We start from the raw sequence: 27,915 nt of genomic DNA on the forward strand, positions 1-27,915 counted from the left end.
ACGTTTTACAATCTTCAAACATAATACCAGTAGATTCCCTGTGTGCTTCATACTGCTCAAAAGATAAGAAACAGCAGAAATGCTACAGAGGGCGCTTCTCTTGCATATGTTTTGAACTTTGACCTTCGTAAACCGGAAATTTGAAATATACAGCAGCATGTGAGTTGTCGCTGTTGAATATCTGTGTTTTATACTTTAATGCCAGACAATTGATAGCAACGCTTTACGTTAGAAGATACAGGTAAGTGGAAGGAAGGTAATTGAGCTATCTGTTTAGTTGTGCATTGCTGATTTGATGTTCACAAGACCTTCCCACCTAAATTACACTGTGTCAGTGTGTGGGAATGCGATATGCATGTTGCAGTAATTACGCGGTGAGCTTTTTGACGTTGCAATGTTGACAACAGCGGACGAGATGCAACGGACATGTCCCCTTCTCCGCCATGTTGTTCTTATTGTCGCAGCCCTGAATCTATAGTGCAGTGGCATGCAGTACATGATCATGAACACCTGTGCTTCCACAGTCGCTTGAGAGTTATTCAGCTCTGGGACTATTCGCCCCATAGACGAGTATACAGAAGCGAGAAATACCCCAAGTCAGGAAACAGAATGGCTATAAAAACCGCGCCATGTAACATTCCGTGTCCGATTTCACTGTGAAAATTAGCAAGTTCATCTATCATGCAACCGTCGATAGTTCCCTATCATTCTAAAAGTTCATACCTGATACTTTATCTGATTCAAAAACGCTTGTTTCGTGTGATTTTCGGCCGAATTCGACGGACACCTCGCCAAAACCTGGGGGTGAGCAACATTCCGGTCACCTCTTGGGTACCTCCACTTTACTGACGTTGGCGCCGCCTACCCATGAGGGATGACTGGAATGTTGCTCACGCTTATGTTTTGGCCAGGTGTCTCTCGAACTCGGCCGAAAATCACAGGAAATGAGCATTTTGTAAGCAGATGAAGTATCAGGTATGAATTTTCGTGTGATTTTCGGCCCAGTTCAGAAGACACGTCGCCAAAACATAAGGCATGAACAACCTTCCAGTCACCCCTCATGGGTACGCGGCGCTAACGTCAGTAAAGTGGAGGTGCCCAACGTCCACTGTAAGGTGAACGGAATGTTGCTCACGCTTATGTTTTAGCGACGTGTCCGTCGAATTCGGCCAAAAATCACACGAAACGAGCGTTTGTGAAGCAAATCAAGTACCAGGTATGAATTTTGAGAATGATAGGGAACGGTCGACGGTTACATGATAGATGAACTTGCTACTTTTTACGGTAAAATCGAACGTCGAAGATGACATGGTGGCACAATCCCTATACGAAATAGCCATTTCATTTCCTGACTTGGGGTATTTCTCGCTTCTGTATACTCGTCTATGGGGCGAATAGTCCCAGAGCTGAATAACTCTCAAGCGACTGTGGTGCTTCTCAGAGTTACAAATGCCAACATTCTTTTCTATAGAACTTGCATACCAGGACGACAGTTTGGAGCAGGTCAACAGGACCACAGGCGCTCGAACCGTGATCTGTGAAAATGGAAATCAATAAACTGATCACAAAAACCTATGTAGTGTCTCCTGTCTCTCTATGTGATTACCCATAGAGCGAAGCGCGACTAAGGTTGTGTTTACGTCAGACGCGAACGCGAACGTTCACCCAGCCTATCTCGCGCTTTGCCAATGGGGTCGCCATTTACCACTACTGTACAGTGCACAGGGACGCGTTATCTTTCGAATGACGAATGTTGGTACTTTGAGTACCCATTTTCGAACATTATGACTCGATCTTTTACAACATTTCTTTTCCGTGTTTGCTTGTTCACAATAACATATCAATTATTAATGAATATTTATATTTCCGTCTGATTGTAAAAATAGTATTTTCAAGATTAAGTGCTTTGCCACTGTTCTTATATAAAACACCAAGGGTGGACACAAACCGGACACCTGAAAGAAAACTGCTCTGTACGTCAATCATTTCAAACGGAAACTGTCATTGGACAGCTGGTGCGTGGTTCATCGGAACGCGTACGGTCTGTACGTTACCACGTACGACTCGCGCTCGAACCTTAGTAAAAATCACTGAAATATGAAAAAAATGACCCAAAAGATATTCCACACTTCGCATATTGTTAGACAGGCACTAGGTTTAATTAGTTGTACGCATATGTCTTACTTTAATGCCATGAAACAGTCGAAAACTGTGCGAGATCCACACTTCCGGGTTGAAACACTGAGACGTCGTTTGCAATGTTTGTATTTGCACATACTTACGTCATAGGAAAGCCGGCACTTCATAGCCAATCAGCACTCGAGAAATCTATTGTGACATCGCGACCTGTAATTTGCATACAGAGCAGTTTTCCCTTCGTTCAAGCAGCGAAATTACACTCCGTTTCAAATGACAAACGCACTATTTGGTAATGTTACCGGAAAAATTATTTATTTGACGTAAGAAATGGCCATAACTATTGGTTTTGTTGGCATATAACCCGTTACAATGTAGATTTTCCCAAACGGTCTTGTTCGGTGTCCACCCTTGGATTTCTTATGAGTAGGAGTGTGTGTACAACTATTCATAGTAACCAAATTCGCAAGAGGTTGCAGCGTGCGCATGACACAGCTGGGAATATAACGCGTCCCTGTGGTACAGTGTACCGTATAGGCCGTACGTAAATAAGCGTACGCAGCATTCGAAAATGAAATTCGCCGAGCAGATATCTGCGAATAAGAGAACCAATCAAGAACTTAACATCGACGACCAGGAAATGTCTCCTAGCTTGATTACTGTCAATTGTCCCTAATTACAAATATAGCATTCGGCAGTTTCACCTCTGTCTATATATATATATATATTCCATTTGAAGGTTTCTGTTCGGTCCTACTAATTACTGCCCGTCGACCGACTGCCCGTCAGGAAATTAACCTTCCAATTACTGTAATCAGTCGATATATCAATACCAAAGACCACTAATATAATAGAAAGCTACAAAATAAGAGTCTGTTTTACTCCAAATGCCCGAGTTCTGTCTCAGAACTAACGTGAATATTGGAGCGCTAAGTTCTCGACTCGACAGGCAGTGATGATGGGCAGTGTTCGGACATCGAATACGATCAGTGTTGCCACTCATTCGCAAATCAACGTTGTTGGGTGTGGGACGACAATTTTGTTTGGTTCTATAGTAAGTAATGTTTTTGATATGAGATATCAACTGATTACAGTAATTGGAAGGTAAATTTCATGACGGACAGTGGTCGGACATCGACGGGCAGTACACTCAGTGTGACAGTTTTTGGACGACCTCAGTTTTCAGACGTTTAATGACATGCTGTTCGTTGTACTCACTTCGCTTTGTATTGATAGCGTTTTGTAAGTCATGTTACCGCATATTAAGTCAGGTGACACTGCTGTCTTGTTTTGGATAGTTTTTTTTTTTCGGTAGAAGCTAGTTCAGGCTACAAACTTGGTAAAGTTAACACACTGTACAATACAAGGTTTCGAAAGCAACACACAGAGACAGCCCACGTCCGATATGTAAGCACCATACACGTTGAAATATAGTTGCGTCGTCCATGGATTGAACGTAACTAATTTATCACGAAATTTTTACAAACAGTTTTCTAAACACATCAAAATTGAAAGTCGAGGGTTTTAAGTTTCAAAATATCAATATTTAGCCCCTATAATCACATTCCAAGTACGACGTCCGATTACTGCGATAGCAGTTTGATTACTACGCACTCAACAGGGGGTCAAACATTTTGCAACTTTGACCCCCTAAATACCACTTCCGTCATGTTAACAGTTTGAGGATAAACACAATAAAGTCTCGAAAGGTATGGTAATAAGATTTCGTACTGGTCGTCATTTATGAAACGGCTTTGGGCGAAATTCACTACCCTGTCCGAAAACTGTCACACTGAGTGTACATGTATGTATGGCCAGTGGTGATGCATCATGCACGATCACACTGTTAAAGCATTGCCACTCGTTCGAAAATCAACGTTTTTCGGATCTGAGAATATAATTTTGTTTGTTTTTACAAAGAGTAGTGGTCTTTGATATTGAAATATCGACTGATTACAGTAATTGGAAGGCTAATTTCCTGACGGGCAGTGACGGGCAGTAATTAGTAGGACCAGGTTTGTGTTTGTCATTTTAAGTCAGTTAAGTTTGGATTCCCCCCCCCCCACCCCACCCATATCATCATGTTTTAGGCATCGTTATTAAACCTGTTAGTGTTAGACAGATCACTGCTCAAGGATCGCACTGCAGCAAAACGTGCAAAATTCAGTGTTCTCCCCAGAGTGGTGGTCGCTGCTCTTTGATTTTTGGTAAATAATAGAAACTCATTACCATAACAATTGTATTTATTGATATGCGAATTAACCACCGCCGAGTGACAGTTTTCGGACGACCTCGGTTTCCAGACATTTAATGACAATGTGCTGTTCGTTGTACTCTCTTCGCTCTGTATTGATAGCGTTTTACAAGTCATGTGACAGCATTTCAAGTCAGGTGACGCTGCTGTCCTGTTTTTGGACAGCAGCGTCACCTATTTCGCCCCTATAATCACATTCCAAATACGAAGTTCGATTACTGCGATAGCAGTCTGATTACAACGCACTGAACATGGGTCAACAATTTGGCAACTTTAACCCCCTAAATACCACTTCCGTCCTGTTAACAGTTGGAGGATAAACACAATAAAGTTTCAAAAGGTATGGTAATGAGATTTTGTAGTGCTCGTCATTTATGAAACGGCTCTGGGCAAATTTCACTACCCTGTCCCAAAACTGTCACACTGAGTGTAGTCCATAATATGGTGCTGGTTTGCTGAGAAAAGAAAACACAGAATATCGCATAGATCATATTCCAAGATCGATGGCAACTTTACTAAAAGTTACTTCTTGCAAATTTCACAGTCTTGATTCCACAATAAAGTTTTTTCCTTCTTTGCAGAAGTCACCTATCTGGAAAGGGTTTTGCGGTGTTCAAGAACATTTCAAACATCACATAGTCTGTGCAGCAAAATCCACAGTGATAAGTACCATTTGTGGGTTGTCATTCTATATCATTACCATGGAAATATTCCATAAAAAGAAGAAAAAACACCGCAAAAAGAGAGAGTTTGATGTGATTGAGGATCTTGGTGGAAGACCTGAGGAAAGCAATGAAGGCTCTAACTCTCAACTGCCAACAGGTGAACATAACATTTTAAGGAAACACTACTTTCAATAAAGCTATATGCAATGCATGGGAGAAACGGTACAGTAATCATGCATTAAGGTAATATGCACCTCAAAAGTGAAAGACTTAAACTTTTGCTCTAACTTTCCTCAATGAATCTTTCAATCGTTCTCTTTCAAAATCAAGAATAAAAATAGGGGGTCACCGTGCAAATTTTGGTACTAGAGAAACAAATTACCCAAGATTTACCGATTTTCGAAATTCAAAATGGCCGCCATCCCTGTGTTAACTCTATGGAGAAAAATAAAAATTTTCGAATTTCCAAAAACTAAGCTGGTGAAAAGTTTTCTTTCACCAAGCCCTTTAAAATGAACCCCCACATGTGGTATATCAGAAGAGAATTGTAAAAGTTTGAGAGTCTGAATGTCTGTCCACCAGGTGCGTTCTACCTTAAAGGTGGTACTAATGTGGCTATTAGACCTATAGTATTATGGTAAAATTACAGATGAATTCAAGTTTGATTGACAGTTTCTGATGTTTACCATAAAATGCCTGTCTTTTGGACAACAATGTGAAAATGCTCATGTGCGCTCTTACTCCTCTACAGGTGTGTAGTTCACTGATGTTGATGATGATGATGATGATGATGATGATGATGATTGTTGCTGTTTTTGTGTTTGGTTGTGTTGTTGTCCTTCTTGTTGTCTTTGTTCACATTTTAACAGCATAATCTATTGCCAATTTGATCAACACCTACTATAGAAATAACGGGCGACGCGCTGACCATTAACGTTTATTTGTGGGCAAGGGCGAGAGGAAAGCCAAAAATTAACGGGCGAGGCTTGCCGAGCCCGTTAATTTGGCTTTGCTCGAGCCCGCGATGGTCAGAGGCCTGTGCTCTCCCTGGCCTTTCAAAATTGTTAGTAAATTTACGAATTTGGTTCAAAATAAATTAGTAAGCACAAATTATGTAATGCTGAGCCCGCCAATTTTCAACAAGCACTTCTGGTACTCAATAAATGATGTTAAGGGTATAGAAATGATGAATGATTTCATTATAGATAAAGGAAAGTGAAAAATTCCTTTTTAGTTTTTTTTGACAATGAACACTCATATTTTGATACGCATTTTCAAAAGATCCATTGAATAACACAGTACATCATGGGTCATGAATGCTTGTAACATTGAAATTTCTTCCTTGTTTTAATAAAGTGTGTCATTTTGGTCAACCGGCCCATGAATGTCATTCAATTAATCGATCTTTATTACACAACATAACTTTTCAAGTATATTGAGACACAAATCGTAACTCCCTTTGTGTGTGTAGTCAGTGCTTGATGATTATATATATTAATACATGAAGTGGTCATTAATATTATCAGTGTTTGCACAAGTTTTAGATGCTAGAAAATCTCTGCCCTGTTTTTCGTATTTGGAAAGCTCTGTTACTTTGAAAGTATGCATGTCATCCATGGGTGTTAGGTGGTGCCTCTTGGAAGCTGCAGTCATTATGCCATGTTCATCTCTAAAATTCTTTTAAAACAACCACTGATCAGAACATTTGGCAGTCTGTGGTTTCGCACAAATTTTGTCTCATTATAACAGCAAATTTGAGTACGCAAACTGAGACTGGTGATCCTGCTAATGTTTTCTTAGAGACAGTTATACTTTTAAAACGCTGCAGATGATCGTCATTTATTTTTTGTCTGGATAAACGTTTTCGTCATGGGACTGTGCACAGCATTGTCTTTGGATCATCAATGAAAACTATCAGTATTCAAAACATTTGCTGGGACAGTTTCTTGTAAAATATTTTGAAGGAAACCTATTAAAATTGGCAAGTGCACTGAAAAAAATTCAATCTGCAGATCGTCAAATGACAAATCTATGACAACTAAGATTTCCGGCTCGTTTCCACCTCCATGCACAGACAAACCACAGGGCCTCATAAGTGCCTATTTAAGTCAATATTACAGCGTTTTTCTTTCTTTTTCAATGTTACAAATAATAATCCAGCTGAAGAGCACAACACTAGTGTAGCTGTCTTTTGTGTAGCGTGTATTGGCATGTATAGTGCGTCCTCGTAAATGTGACCTTTAGTTCCGTGACCTCTAGGCCCGGCTCTAGCCATGCCTACTTCCTGCCCTGCCCTCGCTATATTAGTACAGTAAACACAGCGACGTCTGTACGCATGGCCAGTAGGCATGGCCAGAGGAATTGGCTAGAGGTCACGGAACTAAAGGTCGTATTTAAATATGATCACATTCCTCATTGAGGGCGCACTATACATGTCAATACAAGCTACACAAAAGACAGCTACACAAGTTTTGTGCTATTCAGCTTGTTTATTTGTAACATTGAAAAAGAAAGAAAAACGCTGTAATATTGACTTCAATAGCCACTTACGAGCCCCTGTGGACAAACACTTTGCGGTACGGTACATCGTTCACCCATGCGCGGTCCGGACTGCAGTTCGACTGTCTTTCAGGCTGACTGTCTTGATCTCTTCTCGGCGGTTTCATTGTTTCCAATTTTTTCATATCAGGTGCCGTTTTTATGCCCAACTTTCTTTCCCAGCTGAAGATACTATCTATCTGAAGCATTTGTAACTGCCCACTTCCCTCGATCCGCTTCACCCGCGTCCATTCAGAAAGTTGACAGCATGTGAGTGTTTGGGTATCTCGAAACTACCGTATAATGCATGGCACACCAGTATCTGAGTACACGACCCGGGGATCTTGAAACCTTTTCGCGCATGCTCATGTTATCACAGGTCAAAGTCCAAAGCTATTACGGTTGTCGATGCGCCGATGATAGGGGCAGAGTAGTTTTTGAAAGACGAGATATGACAGTATTTCCCCGGAATTCATAATCTTGACCGAAAATCAGGCTTCAAAAATAACAAAATTGTTCGTAAATGGCCGATCGGGCATGTATTTTTTTTCGTAAATTTTCATTTTTGTTCGTAATTTACGAACGTTACGAGCGACAGCGAGAGCACAGAGAGGAAAGTCTGTTATTTCCATTATATTATCAGCGAACCCGAGAAAACCGTCAAAATTTGCGAAAATTTCCGGAGCGAACGACAACTCGGCCCCAGAAACTGAACAATACGCGACGCACTGTCACGCGCACTGTAAAAATTGGCAAATCCGGAGATGTTTTCAGAAAAAAGTATCTCAACTTGACCTACAAGTGCTCCATTTTATTTTGTGATTGATTATGATTTACGTTTGAGCTGTAAAGTTACGACACTTTGAGTTGTTAATCTTATTATTCATATTCACGGGCATGTAAACAAACCATTACTGTGTATTTGTGGTCAGTCATGTGGTTCAGCTCGACCAATCAAAATGCAACGGGCAGGGCATGGTAATATAATATAGAAATAACGGACGACACGCTGACCATTAACATTAATTTATGGGCAAGGGCGAAAGGAAAGCCAAAAATGTACCCAAATCTTAGACTGCATTTTTCTCTAGAACATAAAGGACAACAATATACATGTAAAATATGTTTTTAGCAAAGTAGGTGAATGTGGGGAAATGGTGAAGAACTCATAAAATTTCTTCTACCTGGGCATCTTTCAAAAATCAAGATTGCAGGAGTTTGGTACTCTGAAGAGACCCTTAGTCAAAAGAAAGAGAATTCCTCGTAAAATTTACTAGCAAACCACTGTTAACAAAAACACTGTACGCACATTTCTTTATTTCATCTTTGCTTTGCTTTACCAGAGCTGACAGCAAAATTGGAAGAATGGACAACAGAAGAAGAGAGAATTTTGCAACAAAATTTGGCCAAGTATTGCAATGTAAGTACTGGTAATGTGATAGCATTGTAAGATACTACCCGTCAATGACAGCAGTGATTCAGTGATATGCTGATTTTATGATCCATCATTTATAATGATAATCTCTAATTTGTAATTTACAAAAAGCTTTCTTTTTTGTTTCCCAAAACAACTTTCTGAAGTTTTCCCTGACACTGTTCATACCAGCGTAAAACATGTATACCCAAATATTGAAGGAGTTTCAAGAGCATCAGTGTTCTATCCAAAATATGCTAATAGCACTTTGCATGCATAAAGTAAGTAATGCTTTCATTAAAACAATTCTACATTGTTTTGCCCGGATAAACAGTGCAGATAATTTCTTGTACATTACAGGGGTACAAGAAACTGATTGCTGTTTTGTAACTCCATACACATAAAAATCTTTTACATGGAAATGCACGTTTTTCTGAGTGAGTTTTATTTCTTCTTCACAGGATACGAAAATAAGAGTCGGTAGAATCTTTGCTTTTGATGAACGGTCAGAGGAAGAACAGCAAAAAGTTCTACAAATCTGTCCTGATTTTAAAACTCTCTTTCAAGAACGAATCAGTGAGTTTGTGTAAACCCTGTGAGAAATATTATGTTACAACCTTACTTCCCTACAGTACCAGCAGCTGTAACTTTTGATTATTTTCTTTTCCACTATTTTTGTTTCGTACAGTGTATGTCAATCTCAGTTTTTGTTCAACTCCCCAAACCATGTTGAGATACACAGTATTCTGCTTGCTAACTCAGCCTGTACATGTGTAGACTGTGCTGTTATTGTTGACAAGTGAATTCTGGTCGGGACTAGAATTCTAATGTAAACAATACCAGTGCATTTAACACATATCGGTATAGATGCTGTATTGAAAAGGTAAATAGTTGATGTTTTTACATGTTTTGGGGAGTAGAACCATAGGCCCTAGAGAAAATCTAGAGTCTAGACTATGTTAGAACAAGACCTTGCAATTGACTTACAAAACAAAATTAGTGAAAAATGTCATCAAAATTTACAGCTACTGGCTCTTCAAGCTTTGTGATTTCAAATCACATCATGTCAGTGTTAGCAAATCTGTCTTTCACTAACGCCATAGAAATACTCAGAGACACCTTATCATAATGAATTCAACACTACTAGAGTTTGTGGTCAGACTTGGACTTACTTTTGCTTTCATATTTCTGAATTCTTTTCTGTAAAATTTTTCGTCAAAACTTTGTGTTACCACTTCAGTGACAGCTGTGATTGAACAATAATTTATGACATTTATGTTAAAGCTTCATTGTCCTGAAAAAACATTTTCATATGTCATTCATGAGGTTAGGCATAATGCTGACCTATGGGTATGTTCTGTATGTATGTAGTGGTTTTTAGGTCTGGTCAATCAGTGGTTTCAAGAAGGTATGCAATGATAGGTAAATAGTTTGGAAATCTGGTATTATTTCTGTGTTCCCCTTGAAATGGGTGTTGTCAGGTCAAACCCAAAATGTGTTCATGTATCATTCTTACTTTATTGCAAGGTGTTGGAATCCAACGCAGTCAGGAAGAAGTCTATGCAAAAGCCAAGATGTTATACTACACCAGCAAGAAAAAAATAATGTAAGATAGCAGATAAAATATCCAAATTTCAAATTGCAGTCCTTAACCACCTATTTTGCCAAAGTGTTCTGGCTCAATCATAACTAATGTATGGCAAAGATGGACCTCTACATGTTAAAATAGGGGTGATTAATGTGTTATGAATTCATGGCCAATAATAACATGGCATTCTGGCAGGTAATTTGAGAAGTTGCCTGCATGGGTGTAATAATACCTGCCCTGATAATGATCTCAAGTATAACCAGTATAAATCACTGCTACTATCAACGAACCAAAAATTAGCAATTACGTATACCTGTCCTTTGAGCTGCAAACCATGAAATTTCACCTGCCCAGCCTGGAATTGAAAATTTAGCTGTCCATGGCAGTTAGGCAGATAGTCCTAATAAGTTGGCTTATATGAGAAAGTATGTTGATGAAGTCAGTAATTTGTTTGCCTTTGTACCTAAGAAATTTCATGGCAATCATATCGATAGCATGATGTTCATTTTAATACAACCAGAAATGTAATGCTAATTCCTTCCATTTTCATTTGTAGATACCTCTTGTCTTGTTCTTTCCTTCATCCAAAACCTGAATCTTGGACAATATCTTTTTATGTATCTGATTTCTGTTAGTCTAAATCCAGATCTCCATTGAGAAGACTTTGCACAATTCAGGGGAAAATTATAATGTTTTTATTTGTGTAATGTCTGCGTATAGAACTTCAACCCAGTGCATATCAAGTCGACCCAGCAAAGACGGTACCTTGACCGAGGAAGACATAGAGAATGCAGAGATTGTTCATAAAACACTTGGGCTGTCTTCAGCTAAAGGTGAAAAACTTGATCAGCTGAGACTACAAGGTAAGTGATGGTTTGTGATGTGTTCACATCTTCGAAAAATATCCAGTGTGTCCAGCCTAAACCTCCATTGATGTTGAAGACGGGAAAAGGAAGACTGGCTTGCTGTCAGATATGATTATGCATAGCCACTCCAGTGTGTTAAACTTATGAAGCAGGCACTGCTCCATTGGAACAAAGAATTTCCTTATCATTCTTATGGTCTATTTTCCAAAGTAGATGTTTTTTGAAAAATAAAAAAACCATAGCAAAACCTGTAGTATTAACCCCGTTTAAACCAAAACACTATCTATACTGAATAGCTATCCAAGTCCCATTCCCATGAAAACAATATAAACTATACAGCTATAAGGCCAACTCCTCTCTAAACTAAACTTGTCCAGTCATTGTGGTGTTTGGTTCAGACATGTTTTACTGCATCTTTGCCGAGCTGAGCTATCTGTACTAATAGATGGTTTTAATTTGTGAATAAAGCTGAAGATTCCAAATTTGTCGTCTGTCTTAAAGATGACATTTCTTTTACTCTCTTGAAACTTTTAATTAAATAGTAATGAAAGTTCAGTCATCAATTTGATATTTTCTACCGTAATTTAATTGTCATCGTCAAAATATCAAACATTTAGTTGCAATGTGTATTACAGCATTTATAAGTATGCATGAACAACACCTATGTGAACCAGATACAGCTTTCATCGACTCCTAGAGGTAGTTCTCTACATTTGTCTACAAAAAGTGTCCATCACATGATACTGGTACTACTCTATTAACTCTTTGAGTGCTGAAGTCAATTTTTGCTCCTTTATAGAATACAACTTTTTTCACATTGAGACAATTTTTTCCTGATTTTTCCCAAAATTTTGGTCAAAAAAATTGTAGCCTATGAAAAGTTGTGTCCATTTTGTCCAAAATTATTAAATAATTAAAGAGAAATTCATAAAAATTTGGTAGAATGTTACACTGAAATTCTTTGGGGAAAAATTACAGCAATCAAAGGTTTTTTAAACGCAGAGATATTGATTCACTCCACAATTGAATTCAGGATGAAATTATGGTTTAAGTCAGGCTACTTTCTCAAACAACAAGTTTCTGCACTGTCACATGCATGCCATTTTATGTTCAGTGTAATTTTTTTTCTGCAGGAATTCCTGTCCATTTTGGAAGATTCAGTTATGAAGAAGATCAGCTACTTGTTAATAATGTGAAAGAGTACTGCCAGGTACTGCAATGTGTACACATGTAATACTTGAATTTGAAGTGGGTTTTAGGTCAGGTCTATCAGTAGTTTCACTAAAGTATGTACTTGGTTTTTGGTCTATCAGTAGTTTTTTACTCACGTGTTAACACACGTGAGCATATGTCGCAGCGATGTCTGTCTGTCTGTGTGTCTGTCTGTTTGTCTGTCTGTCTGTTGGTCCAATATCTCAAAAACGGCTGATCAGATCAGAATCAAATCTGGTACATAGATTGAGTTTGCAAGGCAAGAACTGATTAGTTTTTGTTGGGTCTGGCTTGCATACTTTTTGCTCATTTGCATAATTAATGATTTTAGAAAAAAACAGATATACATTAAAAACGACTGCACACAATTTGATGAGATTTGCTACAAATGTTGATCACACCAAGATATATCAGCAGTGGGAAGCATTAAGGGGTGACATGAAAGATAGTTGCTAATTTGCATATTTGATGAACTTTCCTAATCAGGGATATATATCTGATTTGACTGGATCAAAATTGACCAAACTTGGTATGTATATTGAAGATACTATGATTTAACATTATTGAAAGTCGTTAAGCATTTTAACTTCACCAATTCCCAGTTTGCATATTTAATGAACTTTGCTAAATTAGGGATATGTATTTGAATTGACTGGACAATTGTTGATGAAACTTGCTACATGTATTGAAGCTACTATGATACAACATTCCTGAAAGTCATTAAGCATTTTTACTTCATAATTAGGGATATATATCTGAATTGAATGGATCAAAATTGATGAAACTTGTATGTACATTAAAGACACTATAATACAATATTATTGAAAGCCATTACGCATTTTCTCTTCAGCCAATTCCTAATTTGCATATTTAATGGACTTTCCTAATCAGGGATATCTGAATTGACTTGACCAAAGTTGACAAAACTTGCTACATATATTGAAGACACTATGATACAACAATTATTAAAAATCGTTAAGCATTTTTACTTCAACCAATTCCAAATTTACATATTTAATGAACTTTGCTAATTAGGGATATATATCTGAATTGACTGGACCAAAGTTGATGAAACTTGCTATACACATTAAAGATACTATGATACAGCATTATTGAAAGTCATTAAGCAATTTTTCTTCAGCCAATTCCTAATTTGCATTTTCGATTATCTTCCTCTGAGATTCACTTGATCAAAGTTGGCAAAACATACCATGTACATTGATGATTATACCAGGTTAAAACAATATTGAAAGTCATTTCACTTTTTCATGTCAGCTGATTTATAATTTGCATATCTAATGAGCTTTCACAGTTCGGCATATATGGCTTGAAGGACTTGGCCAAACGTAATTACACTTGCTATATAAAGTGGTTATACAATGACAGCAGTCAAAGAACTTTAATATTTTCATTTCAGCTAATTACATATTTGTATACTTCATGACCTTTTAGAATTAATCGGCGGTGAATATTGTTCATTATGTTGAACATAATACTTTCAATGAAGTTGCAAACATGTGGCAAATGTTTAAATTTACATGAAACTGCAATATATAGTCATACACGTGAGCATTTTCAGTTCATATCTGGTACTAAAGTATGTAGTGGGTTTTTGGTCAGGTCTGTCAGTGGTTCCACTAAGGTTTGTAGTGGGTTTTTGGTCAGGTCTATCAGTGGTTTCTCTAAGGTTTGTGGGTGGTTTTTTGTCAGGTCTATCAGTGGTTTCTCTAAGGTTTGTGGTGGGTTTTTTGTCAGGTCTATCAGTGGTTTCTCTAAGGTTCGTGGTGGGTTTTTTGTCAGGTCTATCAGTGGTTTCACTATGGTTTGTTACGGGTTTTAGTCAGGTCTATCAGTGGTTTCTCTAAGGTTTGTGGTGGGTTTTTTGTCAGGTCTATCAGTGGTTTCTCTAAGGTTTGTAGTGGGTTTTTGGTCAGGTCTATCAGTGGTTTCTCTAAGGTTTGTTATGGGTTTTAGTCAGGTCTAGCAGTGGTTTCACTATGGTTTGTTACGGTTTTTAGTCAGGTCTATCAGTGGTTTCACTAAGGTTTGTTACGGGTTTTAGTCAGGTCTATCATTGGTTTCTCTAAGGTTTGTGGTGGGTTTTTTGTCAGGTCTATCAGTGGTTTCACTATGGTTTGTTACGGGTTTTAGTCAGGTCTATCAGTGGTTTCTCTAAGGTTTGTGGTGGGTTTTTTGTCAGGTCTATCAGTGGTTTCTCTAAGGTTTGTGGTGGGTTTTTTGTCAGGTCTATCAGTGGTTTCACTAAGGTTTGTGGTGGGTTTTTTGTCAGGTCTATCAGTGGTTTCACTATGGTTTGTGGTGGGTTTTTTGTCAGGTCTATCAGTGGTTTCTCTAAGGTTTGTGGTGGGTTTTTTGTCAGGTCTATCAGTGGTTTCACTATGGTTTGTTACGGGTTTTAGTCAGGTCTATCAGTGGTTTCTCTAAGGTTTGTGGTGGGTTTTTTGTCAGGTCTATCAGTGGTTTCTCTAAGGTTTGTGGTGGGTTTTTTGTCAGGTCTATCAGTGGTTTCACTAAGGTTTGTGGTGGTGTTTTTGTCAGGTCTATCAGTGGTTTCACTATGGTTTGTTACGGGTTTTTAGTCAGGTCTATCAGTGGTTTCTCTAAGGTTTGTGGTGGGTTTTTTGTCAGGTCTATCAGTGGTTTCTCTAAGGTTTGTGGTGGGTTTTTTGTCAGGTCTATCAGTGGTTTCACTATGGTTTGTTACGGGTTTTAGTCAGGTCTATCAGTGGTTTCTCTAAGGTTTGTTATGGGTTTTTTGTCAGGTCTATCAGTGGTTTCTCTAAGGTTTGTGGTGGGTTTTTTGTCAGGTCTATCAGTGGTTTCACTAAGGTTTGTGGTGGTTTTTTTTGTCAGGTCTATCTGTGGTTTCACTATGGTTTGTTACGGGTTTTAGTCAGGTCTATCAGTGGTTTCACTAAGGTTTGTGGTGGGTTTTTTGTCAGGTCTATCAGTGGTTTCACTAAGGTTTGTAGTGGGTTTTTGGTCAGGTCTATCAGTGGTTTCTCTAAGGTTTGTGGTGGGTTTTTTGTCAGGTCTATCAGTGGTTTCACTATGGTTTGTTACGGGTTTTAGTCAGGTCTATCAGTGGTTTCTCTAAGGTTTGTTATGGGTTTTTTGTCAGGTCTATCAGTGGTTTCTCTAAGGTTTGTGGTGGGTTTTTTGTCAGGTCTATCTGTGGTTTCACTATGGTTTGTTACGGGTTTTTAGTCAGGTCTATCAGTGGTTTCTCTAAGGTTTGTGGTGGGTTTTTGGTCAGGTCTATCAGTGGTTTCTCTAAGGTTTGTTATGGGTTTTAGTCAGGTCTATCAATGGTTTCACTATGGTTTGTTACGGGTTTTTTGTCAGGGTATCAGTGGTTTCTCTAAGGTTTGTGGTGGGTTTTTGGTCAGGTCTATCAGTGGTTTCTCTAAGGTTGGTTATGGGTTTTAGTCAGGTCTATCAGTGGTTTCACTATGGTTTGTTACGGGTTTTTTGTCAGGTCTATCAGTGGTTTCTCTAAGGTTTGTGGTGGGTTTTTTGTCAGGTCTATCAGTGGTTTCACTAAGGTTTGTGGTGGGTTTTTTGTCAGGTCTATCAGTGGTTTCTCTAAGGTTTGTAGTGGGTTTTTGGTCAGGTCTATCAGTGGTTTCTCTAAGGTTTGTGGTGGGTTTTTTGTCAGGTCTATCAGTGGTTTCACTATGGTTTGTTACGGGTTTTAGTCAGGTCTATCAGTGGTTTCTCTAAGGTTTGTGGTGGGTTTTTTGTCAGGTCTATCATTGGTTTCTCTAAGGTTTGTGGTGGGTTTTTTGTCAGGTCTATCAGTGGGTTCACTATGGTTTGTTATGGGTTATTTGTCAGGTCTCTCAGTGGTTTCACTAAAGTATGTAGTGGTTTTTAGGTCTGGTCAATCAGTGCTTTCAAGAAGGTATGCAATGATAGGTAAATAGTTTGGAAATCTGGTATTATTTGTGTGTTCCCCTAATATGATCGCAATGCCGTACCATGGGACGCACAGCACAGTAACATGACAAGGAAGATCCTGTAGAAATACAGGGGTACTGCCATTGACAAAATACCCACTATGTTAAAATTTCTGATCCTCCAGGACAATACATGTAAGACATCAACTTATTTACTTTTGTCAAACAAGTTCCTATGTCCTCAAGCTCAGGAGATCTTTATTTACTTTACCACTTGTCGTATCAGTCTTTTTCCCAAGGTTATCTTTTCTATTACATTCATGTACCCTGAATGAATTCACCATGATAGTTGTGGCCACTTCAGTCAGAAAAATACACAGTATGTGTTCATTCAATCTATATTTGTTATAATTGTCAGGAACATGGTATTAATAAGTTAGCAGAGCTGTTTGCAGCAGACGGTGATGTGCGAGACGAAGCATGGAAGGACATCAACCAAAAAGATTTCCGATATGCTATATGTAAGTGATATTGTGCAGAATGACATTGAGGGTGCTTAACAATGATACCCATTGTCTCCGTTGAAACTTACATTTGCCATTTTTGAATTTTATAAGTTGTGATAGACATGTGGGTGTGATATGTTGTTGTTAAAAAGACAGTATTAAAGCGACAAAGTCGCCTGTTTTTTCCTGAATTTTGCTTGACAAGAGATACTACTTATATTGTTTGACATGGTGAAAGATACTGAATGAATGGGTGACCATGCATATATTCAAACCCGGTTTTAGACAAATTAAATGAAACTATAGTGAAAATGAATTAATGGTCATGACCATTATAATTAATTTTTGCAATGGTTTCACGTATCGTGTCTAAAACTGGGATCAAACAAAACTCAGGAAAAAATGGGTGACTTTGTCCCTTTAAATACTGTGATTATAGTAGTGTTCTCCATTTAAATATACTTTGTTCAACATGTTGTCAGGATAACAAGGAATGGTGACAGTTTTCAAGTAACATTGCGACATGTATCTCTTTCCTTTGTGGCAGTATGCGCCTCAAAAGTGAAAAACTTAAACTTTTGCTCAAACTTTCCTCTAAGAATATTTCAACCATTCTCTTTCAAAATCAAGAATTAAAATCGGGGATCACCATGCAAATTACGGTACCAGAAACACAAATTACCCAAGATTTATTGATATTTGAAATTCAAAATGGCCGCATCCCTGTTATGTACTCTATGGGGAAAAATACAAACTTTCAATTTTTGAAAAACTAAGACAGTGAAAAGTTTTTTCACATCAATAGCTTTAAAATGAACCCCCACAAGTTGTAGATCTGAAAAGAATTGTAGAAGTTTGCGAATCCGAATATCTGTCCCCAAGGCGCATTCTACCTTTGTGCAACATTACAGTGAGAGACTTGGTTACTTGAACTTGAACTAGTAGCATTTGAATTTGAATTGTAAAGTTAATATGATAATCAGTTTTCTTTGTGATACACTTGGACACTCTGCTTTTACCTTGCAGGCAAGGGAATATTTAGACCACCAATGTATATATGTGATAGGGCTGCAAGACTCTTTGGTGACAGTCGCAGTGGAAAGTAAGTTATAATATACAAGCTTGGAATGTGTCATGTGATAGAAGTCCTATCTTAGCGGAAAATACTTACCAAGTGCAGATGATTTCACACATCCATTGTACTGACATCAGTGTAGGTACCAACCATGCATGCATTTTCTCATCACATATTCACAAACATGTTTTAGACACAAAAGGGATTTCTTTGGCGCCAATAAAATCAACTTCGATTCTCTGTCATATTCATGGAGTGCCTTCACAATGGAAGTATTCATATGGGTTCATGTACAGACACCAGAGAATGTAAAATCAAAGATGGCTGCCAAACCTATCTGTCATCAGCAAGGTCATAGTTTATTGACTCAAATCATCACTCAATGAATTTCCAGTAGTTTCAAGAGTAATATTACTGCTCCAGAATCCACATACTTTTCTATTAACCCTTTGAGCGCCAAAGTTAATTTTTGTCGCCCTTATAAACTATACCCCCAGTCATTTTTTTTCAGATTTTTGCGAAAATTTTGATAGAAAGCTGTAGCCAATGAAATGTGATATCCATTGGGTCCAAAATTATTAAAAAAAACACAGGAAAATTAATAAAAATTGATCAAATGTTGCACTAAAAGTTTGGTGGGAAAAATTACAGCACTCAACGGCAGCACTCAAAGGGTTAAGTTGACAATGACTTTGAGTATGTCACACATTTTCATCAGGCGGCATATAAGGTGTTGTGAATACTTTGAACCTGATTTCCAGTTTAATACAGGATTTTTGAAAGCAAATTCACCATTGACATGTGTACAGTCAAACTACACAAGAGTTCGTACCACCATCCCTGATTCATTGTTCACAGATTCTCAGATGAAGAAATGGAATCACTGATGAAATTGCACGAGAAATACGGAAGAAACTGGGCTCGGATTGGTGTGAAGATGAACCGTAACAGGAACTCTTTGTCAAAGAAATTTGGAGATTTAAAACCAGGGAGAGGTATGCCATAACAACTGTTGACCATAAGGAAGTTGAAACCTTTGAAGAATATTATTTGTCAAAAGTTCGTCAACAGAAACTTTAAAAAATAAGTTTGATTCATATAAGTTGCCTCACAAATATGAACACAGTGATGTATTAGTCAAATTGACGGAATGTCAAGAACTGCCTGTATTATATTGGCATATTATTTCATGAGCATATTAGGCATAATTATTCCCCACGTACACCGTCCGGGGGGACTTATAGGTTTGGTCATGTCCGTCCGTGTGTGCGTCCGTCCGTGCGTCCGTCCGTTCACGCAGATATCTCAGACATGCCCAGGTCAATTTCTTTCAAACTTTGCACAAGGATAGTACCCTACCCCATACAGATGCACGTCAATTTGTTTCACAATGCGATCAAATTTGGCCGTGTTAGAGGACTTTTTAGTTTTCATCTCCATAGACTCCTATGTATAAGGCATTCTCCATAGACTCCCATGTATAAGGCAGACCATAGACTCCCATGTATAAGGCAGTCCATAGACTCCCATGTATAAGGCAGTCCATAGACTCCCATGTATAAGGCCAAGAAAAATAAAAATTTAGTTTCTCATCGTATTCATATTGCAAAAAGGATGCAGTGACACAGTTTTTAGTCCCCATGGATGAAGTCCAGGGGGCTTATAGATTGGGTCATGTCCGTCCGTGAGTCCATCCGTTCACGCAGATATCTCAGATATTTTGACAAAATGTCACGTGACCTTGGTGACCTTTGACCTCAAATATATATATTTGTCCATAACTCAGTAACCACAAGTGCTACACCCTTCATATATGGTATGATGGGACAGCTTATGACGCCACATATTGTACCTCATTAATTATGCACATATCTAATTTTGAGCAAGCCAATCGAGCTAGAGGTCTGATTTTTGGTATATAGGGATGATTTAGCAATACAATTTTTTTGACAAAATGTCACATGACCTTGGTGACCTTTGACCTCAAATATACATATTTGTCCATAGCTCAGTAACCACAAGTGCTACACCCTTCTTATTGTATGGTATGATGGGACAGCGTATGACGCCACATATTGTACCTCATTCATTATGCACATATCTAATTTTGAGCAAGCCAATCGGTAAAGGTCTGATTTTTGGTATATAGGGATAACTTTGCAATACAATTTTTTTGACAAAATGTCACGTGACCTCGGTGATCTTGGACCTCAAATATACATATTTGTCCATAGCTCAGTAACCACAAGTGCTACACCCTTCTTATTGTATGGTATGATGGGACAGCTTATGACGCCACATATTGTACCTCATTAATTATGCACATATCTAATTTTGAGCCAGCCAATAGAGCTAGAGGTCTGATTTTTGGTATATAGGGATAACTTAGCAATACAATTTTTTTTCAAAATGTCATGTGACCTTGGTGACCTTTGACCTCAAATATACATATTTGTCCACAACTCAGTAACCACAAGTGCCAAACCTTTCATATATGGTATGATGGGACACCTTATGACGCCACATATTGTACCTCATCAATTATGCGCATATCTAATTTTGAGCGAGCCAATAGAGCTAGAGGTCTGATTTTTGGTATATAGGGATAACTTAGCAATACAATTTTTTCTCAAAATGTCACGTGACCTTGATGACCTTAGACATTGATTATACATATATATGCATAACTCAGTAACCACAAGTTCTATAAGCTTCAATTTTGATAGGATATTAGACCTTCAGATTTCACATCTCGTACCTCATTTATTATGCACATATGTATTTCTTGGCTGGCCAACACAGCTAGAGGTCTGATCTTTTTTCCCGATTTAGAACCATAACTTAGACATGCCTCTTGTTATAAATTGGGGAAAATGACATAAACCTATGTGCCCATAGATGTGAACTTATACACTCCAGCGATACTTTTTAATGACCACATTTCCCTGCCCCATCAAGACTAATACTCCTTTTACAAGTGGGGACTATGTCATTGACAATGATTTGTTCACAATAATTCAGAGCATGGGAGTAGTGGTCATCTGTGATTGGAAAATCCCCAGAGTTATTGTGCCGAGATCATGCACGTAGCAATCACCTATCGTAATACATGTATATTTACTCAGTTCATGCAGAGAATTTACAGTGCAGTCAGTTATGATGTTTGTTTGAACCTACAAAGCAGGCTTGAGGTACTGTCAACAGGCAACAGAACTCATGTCAGGGATTATTTATTTCTTTACAGTATATAATAATTTCTGTAAATTAGTTTTCATGATATTCAAAAAACGCTGCTCAGCAGTGTCCATGATCAGCTTCATCTAAGATAAGAGACAAGAACACTTTTAAGAAGTTGCAGCCATACATATTTACCAAAACCCACCACCTTATAGTTAATTTTGTTGAATAAATGTACAATGATCTATCTGTGATAAACATTTCATTACATTTACCTCATCTAATGCTGGAAGCAAGACGCAATAAGATTCACCTATTCAAAATATATTTAAATATCTCCAATGAAAGTTTTCTTTGTTTGACATAATCGGATACAAGTGTTTTTCGAGGAACAGTATAATTTCGACCCAAACCACGCTGTCAGTGCCTACATATCAGTGTCTACGTCTTGGGGTTCTACGTCTTACAGCATCAAATATCCCCACTCATTGATGCTTTCAAACTTCAAACTCTTGACGTAAACAGTCAGATGTGTGTTGTTGATTGTTGACATAGTCCAACAAACAGTAGTTATCAAGTTTACAGTGGCCCCGAAGTAACTGTGCTTAGTGTTATGTGATGAAGGAATGTATTGTATGACAACCATTATGAATGAGTCTTACATATAGTCACAACTCTGCTGCATAACCAGTAACTGTGCTAAGCTCAGCGGTCAATTGATCACATCGCCTACAGGTTCACTACTTGCGGACTGTGGGGATAGGGTCAGCTGGTCCGGACACCATATAGGGTTATTTGGAATAACTAAAGCTTTCACCATACAAAATTCCATCAGTCATTCCTTCAATTATTTTATTTTACTGCAGCAGTATCACATTGTTGTGTCACCATTTTCTGCAGAATTACTGTAGGAACAGTAGAGTGTGCATGGTTTTGAACAGATTAGTCTGTTCGTACTAAAAAAAGTTCCAGTGGAACAGGGCTAATACAGATTTTTTACCTGTGTTATTCTGTGTAACACTGGTCAAGATCCGGGGCAGTACCTGTGACAATGAGTTGTATTGTTTTAGTCTTCTAATCTAATTATAATGGCTTGTTACCAATGATACACGCTCACGTTCCTCAATCATTCATATTTCTTTTTACCAAAATGTTAAAAGTATGTTTAGGTGCTTACAGATGTTCTTTCAAATCTGACAGCAAGTGATATTTCCAGCTATGTCCTTTTTACTCACCTTTTAGTGACTGGCCCATGGTCATCTGAAGAACTTGAACAGTTGAAGACTTCTGTCAAGGAGGCGCTTTGTGTCGATGACCTTCAGGGCATTCACAGCAACATTCCATGGAAGGAAATATCCAAGAAAATTCCGACCAGAACTGCCACTCAGTGCCGACAGGAATGGTTTGTATTTCAAATATAGTTACCCTGTTTTAATCTGTATCATTAGATACAGTCTCTTTCACTTAGGTACCGCAACTCCGCGTATGAGATTGACACAATCCACATACAAAACACACGATTGGCTCGGGTATCACGGACACATTTGAAAGCCACCAACTTGTTGATTAATTACAGTAAACCAGCATGGGGCAGCCACTGTCTGGACTGAGAGATAAACAGTTGACTGTATTTGATCTACAGTGTAACTTTTTCTTGTACAATTTTAGCCAAGAGTTCAAGAGGTGAAGTTCTCAACAGAAACTAACTAAAAAGCCACAAATTGTAAATCAAGTGTATCTCTCTGTCTAGATGAGCAGCTGCCCCATGCTGTTTTACTGTAATTAATCAATGAGTCGGTGACTTTCAAATGTGTCTGTGATACCCAAGCTCATCATTTGTTTTGTACGTGGATCGTGTCCGTCTCATACGCTGAGTTGCGGTACCCAGGTGAAACGCACTGTAACAAATATTCATCCAAACAGATGCCTTCAAACAAAAAGATATAAAATCAACTCTTTAGGCAATTGTTGTTTTCTGTTTACTTTCTGTATTAAACACATTTAATAGGGTCATTCCAAATAACATCACTGTTCTATCATCCATTATTTACATGCAAAAACAAATATCATCAGAAACATTCAACAAAACCTCAGGGAAATTATTTCCAGAGAATGTCGAAAGAAGGACTTTGTTACCATCAATGTTAAGACAGGGGATCTGAGCTGTAATAATTTTCAAAGGTGAAAACCGGACAAAAATGTGTTCACGCTTTCAGCCAACAGAAAGGGAAGTTGTTGCAATGATGCAATATTTAGTACCAAATATTAAATCATAATCATGACCATCCTTATACTGCCAACACAGCTTTCAGTTATCGCATCATCTTTGATTTAGGAATAGTTATGTAATCTGGAGGGCGTCTGACAACAACGTGACAGATAACTGGAATATTGAAGATAATATCAAATTAATACACAGGTGAGTGCTATGATGTTGTATTGTTTCATCATACAGTTTACATGTGGCCCTTTGACCACAATGGTTTGGCCCAAACCCACTGTTATCAAATGTGATTGTGGCCTTGTTAACAGGGAAATAGGGGTGAAGAGGTCAAGGTGAGTAAATTCTGATGAAAATTTGATGGCGTTTTCTTGCAAAGGCCACATTGCTTCAAGGCATCCAAAACCAGCGTAGCACAAATGTTTTGTTGAAATGTACAATTTTTATCAGATCACATTGTGGAAAAGTAGAATAACTGGATGGCCACAGATTTCAAATCTCTTCATCAAATGTAAATGTATCTTCCATAAACTCGTTTTTTAATATAAAGACAACAATTGTCTGTGAAAATCCACACGTCATATATATGTATGTTGTTCACATATTGGCAAGATACCAGTACATAGGAAGTGAAAATGAGAAAAACTTACATTTCTTTTACAGTAATAATGGATAATATAACATAATACAGAAAATTCTGAAGTGTCAAGTGTAAGATCATGTGTATACTGATAAGTGCCAGTCTTTGTCCTCATTTGATTTCCAATTGATTTCAAACAGTTGTTGCACTCTTTATTGTGGTCCCATCTCTTTCAGATTATATGAGATCCCAGACCTCTGGGCTGAGAAAGACATTGACTGGGAAGAGTTACATCAGCATTTCCCCAAGTAAGTCTTAAGGTAGTACCCGGTACCCGTAGTATGCACTTCAGTTAAGGGACAAATTGGTTTGACTCAAACTTTTGCAATATTATCTTGGCCTACCCCCCTGTTGGGGCTCATTTTGAAGCTTGAAGGTTATATGTTAAATAAAATTTTCACCGGCTTAGTTTTGTGAAAATCAGGAATGTTATGTTTTACCTTTAGAGATAACACAGAGATGGCAGCCATTTTGAATTTCAAATATTAAATATTGAGTTATTTTGTTTCTGTAGTACCTAAATTTGCACAGTGACACCCCCCCCACCCCCCCAATTTTTCTCCAAAAACTACTCATCAGATAGCTTTGGTTGACATGTTCTTAGGGATGATCCAATGTGATATATTCAAAGTATGATGAAATCTTCAATTGTGTATTTTTGCAGCTATTTTAGCCACTTTTTTCTGGCCACTGCATTGAGCTATCAAAGATTTCCACCTTCTTCATCAACATGTGTCAAAAATAGTTATTCTCTACATAAACACTGCGGAGCTATATCGGCCGCTAGGTCGCTTGTTATTCTTAACTTTGAAAGAGAACGGCTGAAAATTGGCTTGAAAGTTTGACCAAACATTAAGTCTTTCAATTTCAAGGCATAAATTACCATAATGTAGATATTTTTGTTAACATTGGGCAGGGGTTATCACATTTAGGAAAATGCATGACAGCTGTTTCAACATGTCTCTGGAACTAATTTCAAGCGTCTGTCAGTCGTCTAGATCTAATGTATAATGCACCCTTCTGAGAAAAGATGTACATGTATTCACTAGTTTGACAGACTTAAGGAGTCAGAAATGACATCAGGTTCACAGCATGAAACCTCAACTTTTAATAAAGTGTAAAATTGCCCGTCTCCTTTTGTAACTGTAGAAAGGGAAAGTGTTGAAGAAGGTAAGAGAGTATGAAATCTATACAAGCAAGGGATTACCAGTGCTCTAAATACGACAAGCACTCCCCAACTCAAATGCACATCACCAACTCCCATTAATATAAAAGAGTGATACGCTTCTTAAAGCACAGAATGCTGTATTTGCCTAAGGAATGTCATTTTCAATATATACTACCGTAATTATAATTTGCACAGTAATGTAGCAGACTTTGCCTGCACTCTTTGATCCCTTTACTTACGATTACGTTTTGCAAGTATTGCAATAGTACAACAACCAAAGCTAAAATTTCGTGGTTTGCAGTATACCCATATTTACTAGCAATGAGGGTATAAACTACATGCATTTTTTCCCAAAGGGCCTGAGAGTCTCCCTCAAACAGTTTGTTTGATAATGATGTAGGCCAAGGGAAACACACTGTTCTGAGTGACTATCAGCCTCAAGGGACAATAAGTACGCTAGTCAATGTGTTTTGTAACACAACTCATCAACTTCTCTCACTGAATAATAGAGCAATGCCTCTGTGCTATCACTCATGGCAGTCACAGACGACACCGTCATTTACTTTTTGTCTCACATGTTCTAAAATGTACACATGTGCAGATGGCACTTTAAAACTTACATAAGTAACAGATGTTTGAGCTGTTAATAATCAGTAAACAGTTTCCAAAACTGTTAAATGTTAAGTGACAGTTTGCATGTATCAGTGCCCAAATGGCACATATGCCATGACCGTGGATCAACCAATCATGACAGATTTTTGATCAGGTGTGTTACAATCAAAGTTGTTACTAAGTGTATTGTTTCTCGCTCAAATTTCTTCACTTTATCCAGCAGTAGTATATTATGAAAAATTATAATAAAATATTTTCTAATTCATGTCATTTATTTATGATTCATTAGTAGTCCCACTCCTCAGCATCTACAGAGGAAATGGTATCTTCTGAAAACACGCTGGGTGCAAAGAATCCAACTGAAACCACTGGAGGGTGAGTTGTATGACATAGTACGTCAGGGCATTTTGAAAAATGGCAAGATTTCACTTTTAACTGTGTGTAGTATCCTTTTTACTCTGACTCTAGATCTGACACAGACAATTCTGTAATTTGTCAAGTTATATAGATGGTTGGATGATGACCTGGTGTTTCTTTTGTTTGTATTTTTACGTCTTTATTTTTGAATGAAAATTAACCATTAACAAAAAGTGATATCATCTTTTAAAAGACAAACACAGAATGTTGTATTTTTCAACTATTTAGAATCATAATCATTTTTGCTGGTTGAATTGATAGGGTTTTTACGGTATTCCAACACAGAATCCTGCTGCCAAGATTTCATGGTCTTTTGTTCAAAGCAACACTATATCTCTCACACAATTCATAGGTGAGTGAAAACCTCTCACAACACTGGATTCCTGTTTATGTTCCCTTTTCACAGACATTCTGACAGAGCTCCATGACCATGTTCTTCCAGTTCTGGTTGATGAAGCTGAAGGAAAACGGAGAAGAACGGCTCCTTCCGGAAATTCTACAGAGTTTTATGAACGTGACTCCGCTGACTCTGAGTCTGAAGAACAGACTTCATCACTTGACAGTCCATCAACAGGTTCAAAGCATTCTGTGGTCGGAGAAGAATCTGAGAGTGATTCAACACCGTTGGTTTCCGGCAAAGCAGCAATTGAAGCTGAAAAAGTGAATGACACACGGCCATCAGGTTCCAATGATGCCATTGTTAAAGATGAGCACGTGAATGACAATCCACAGGCAGAGCTGAACACAAAGAGGAAGAGAAAAGGGAAACACAAAAAGAAGTCTAAACGGTTTATGTTCAGAAAGCCAGACCTGTCATGACATTAGATATACTCAAAAAAACACGACATAAAATGGGACTTCTACTTCTAGCTGGAAGAACATATAGTGGATATCATGTACCGATTTAAAACAATCAAAACAGATGACAAAAGAGGTGATGGAAAACTTGGATTTTGTACTGGCTGTAGATTGAAATAGTTGATGTCATCATCAAGTACATGAAAATATTTCATGGAAATCTTTGATCAGCTGTAATTCCATCACTTTTTTACTTTTTAGCTCATATTTGGTTTTTATTAGTCAGAATGTGCTCAAAACAACTTCATGTCTTTTTTAACTTTTTTCCTTGAGAGGGACAACATTTTCTGACACTAACTCCTCACCTCACTTTACACTTCCATAGGAGTATGAAAAAGTTTTTATCATGCATGTATCTTTCAAATGCTAATTTAACGTTAAACAAGAATGTCTGCATGTCAGAAAACTCAAACTCTGGTACAAATTTCCTTGCAGACTGTGGATAACCAAAGTAATCCACATGACAGTGAATTAACTTATTTCCACAAATTTTCCACTGACATTGAATAACATATTGGAAGCTAAAACTGGTTTCTCACCAACCTTTCGAATATTTAAAGTTTACTTACCTATGGAGGCTTTTAATCGTATAAATGACCTGCTAGATGGCACGTCGGAATAAAAGTTCAATTATATGCTTGAATAGAA

At 37.9% G+C, this 27,915-nt stretch overlaps 1 protein-coding gene across 2 annotated transcripts; it reads left to right on the forward strand.

The window, feature by feature from the left end:
- The first annotated feature begins 116 nt into the window (after window positions 1–116).
- LOC139152647 (cyclin-D-binding Myb-like transcription factor 1) lies at window positions 117–27,915 on the forward strand. 2 transcript variants are annotated; one of them, XM_070725906.1, is made up of 15 exons: window positions 117–241; window positions 4,972–5,212; window positions 8,937–9,013; window positions 9,469–9,583; window positions 10,535–10,613; window positions 11,316–11,458; window positions 12,595–12,671; window positions 17,012–17,114; window positions 18,126–18,201; window positions 19,033–19,169; window positions 22,594–22,753; window positions 23,687–23,770; window positions 24,389–24,460; window positions 26,282–26,367; window positions 26,816–27,915. In XM_070725906.1, the coding sequence occupies exons 2-15, from the start codon at window positions 5,092–5,094 to the stop codon at window positions 27,226–27,228; spliced, it is 1,743 nt and encodes a 580-aa protein (XP_070582007.1). In that variant the 5' UTR covers window positions 117–241; window positions 4,972–5,091; the 3' UTR covers window positions 27,229–27,915. The 2 variants fall into 2 exon arrangements, with proteins under 2 accessions (XP_070582007.1, XP_070582009.1); XM_070725908.1 differs by having other exon boundaries at window positions 145–256.

Source organism: Ptychodera flava, chromosome 16, assembly GCF_041260155.1.
Source record: "Ptychodera flava strain L36383 chromosome 16, AS_Pfla_20210202, whole genome shotgun sequence".
NCBI lineage: Eukaryota > Metazoa > Hemichordata > Enteropneusta > Ptychoderidae > Ptychodera > Ptychodera flava.

Bases quoted from the DNA above. Each gene is read 5' to 3' on its own strand.
- LOC139152647 (XM_070725906.1), top strand. From the start codon at position 5,092: ATGGAAATATTCCATAAAAAGAAGAAAAAACACCGCAAAAAGAGAGAG. The intron at 5,213-8,936 runs GTGAACATAACA...TTGCTTTACCAG, and splicing joins TAACTCTCAACTGCCAACAG to AGCTGACAGCAAAATTGGAA. The intron at 10,614-11,315 runs GTAAGATAGCAG...GTCTGCGTATAG, and splicing joins ACCAGCAAGAAAAAAATAAT to AACTTCAACCCAGTGCATAT.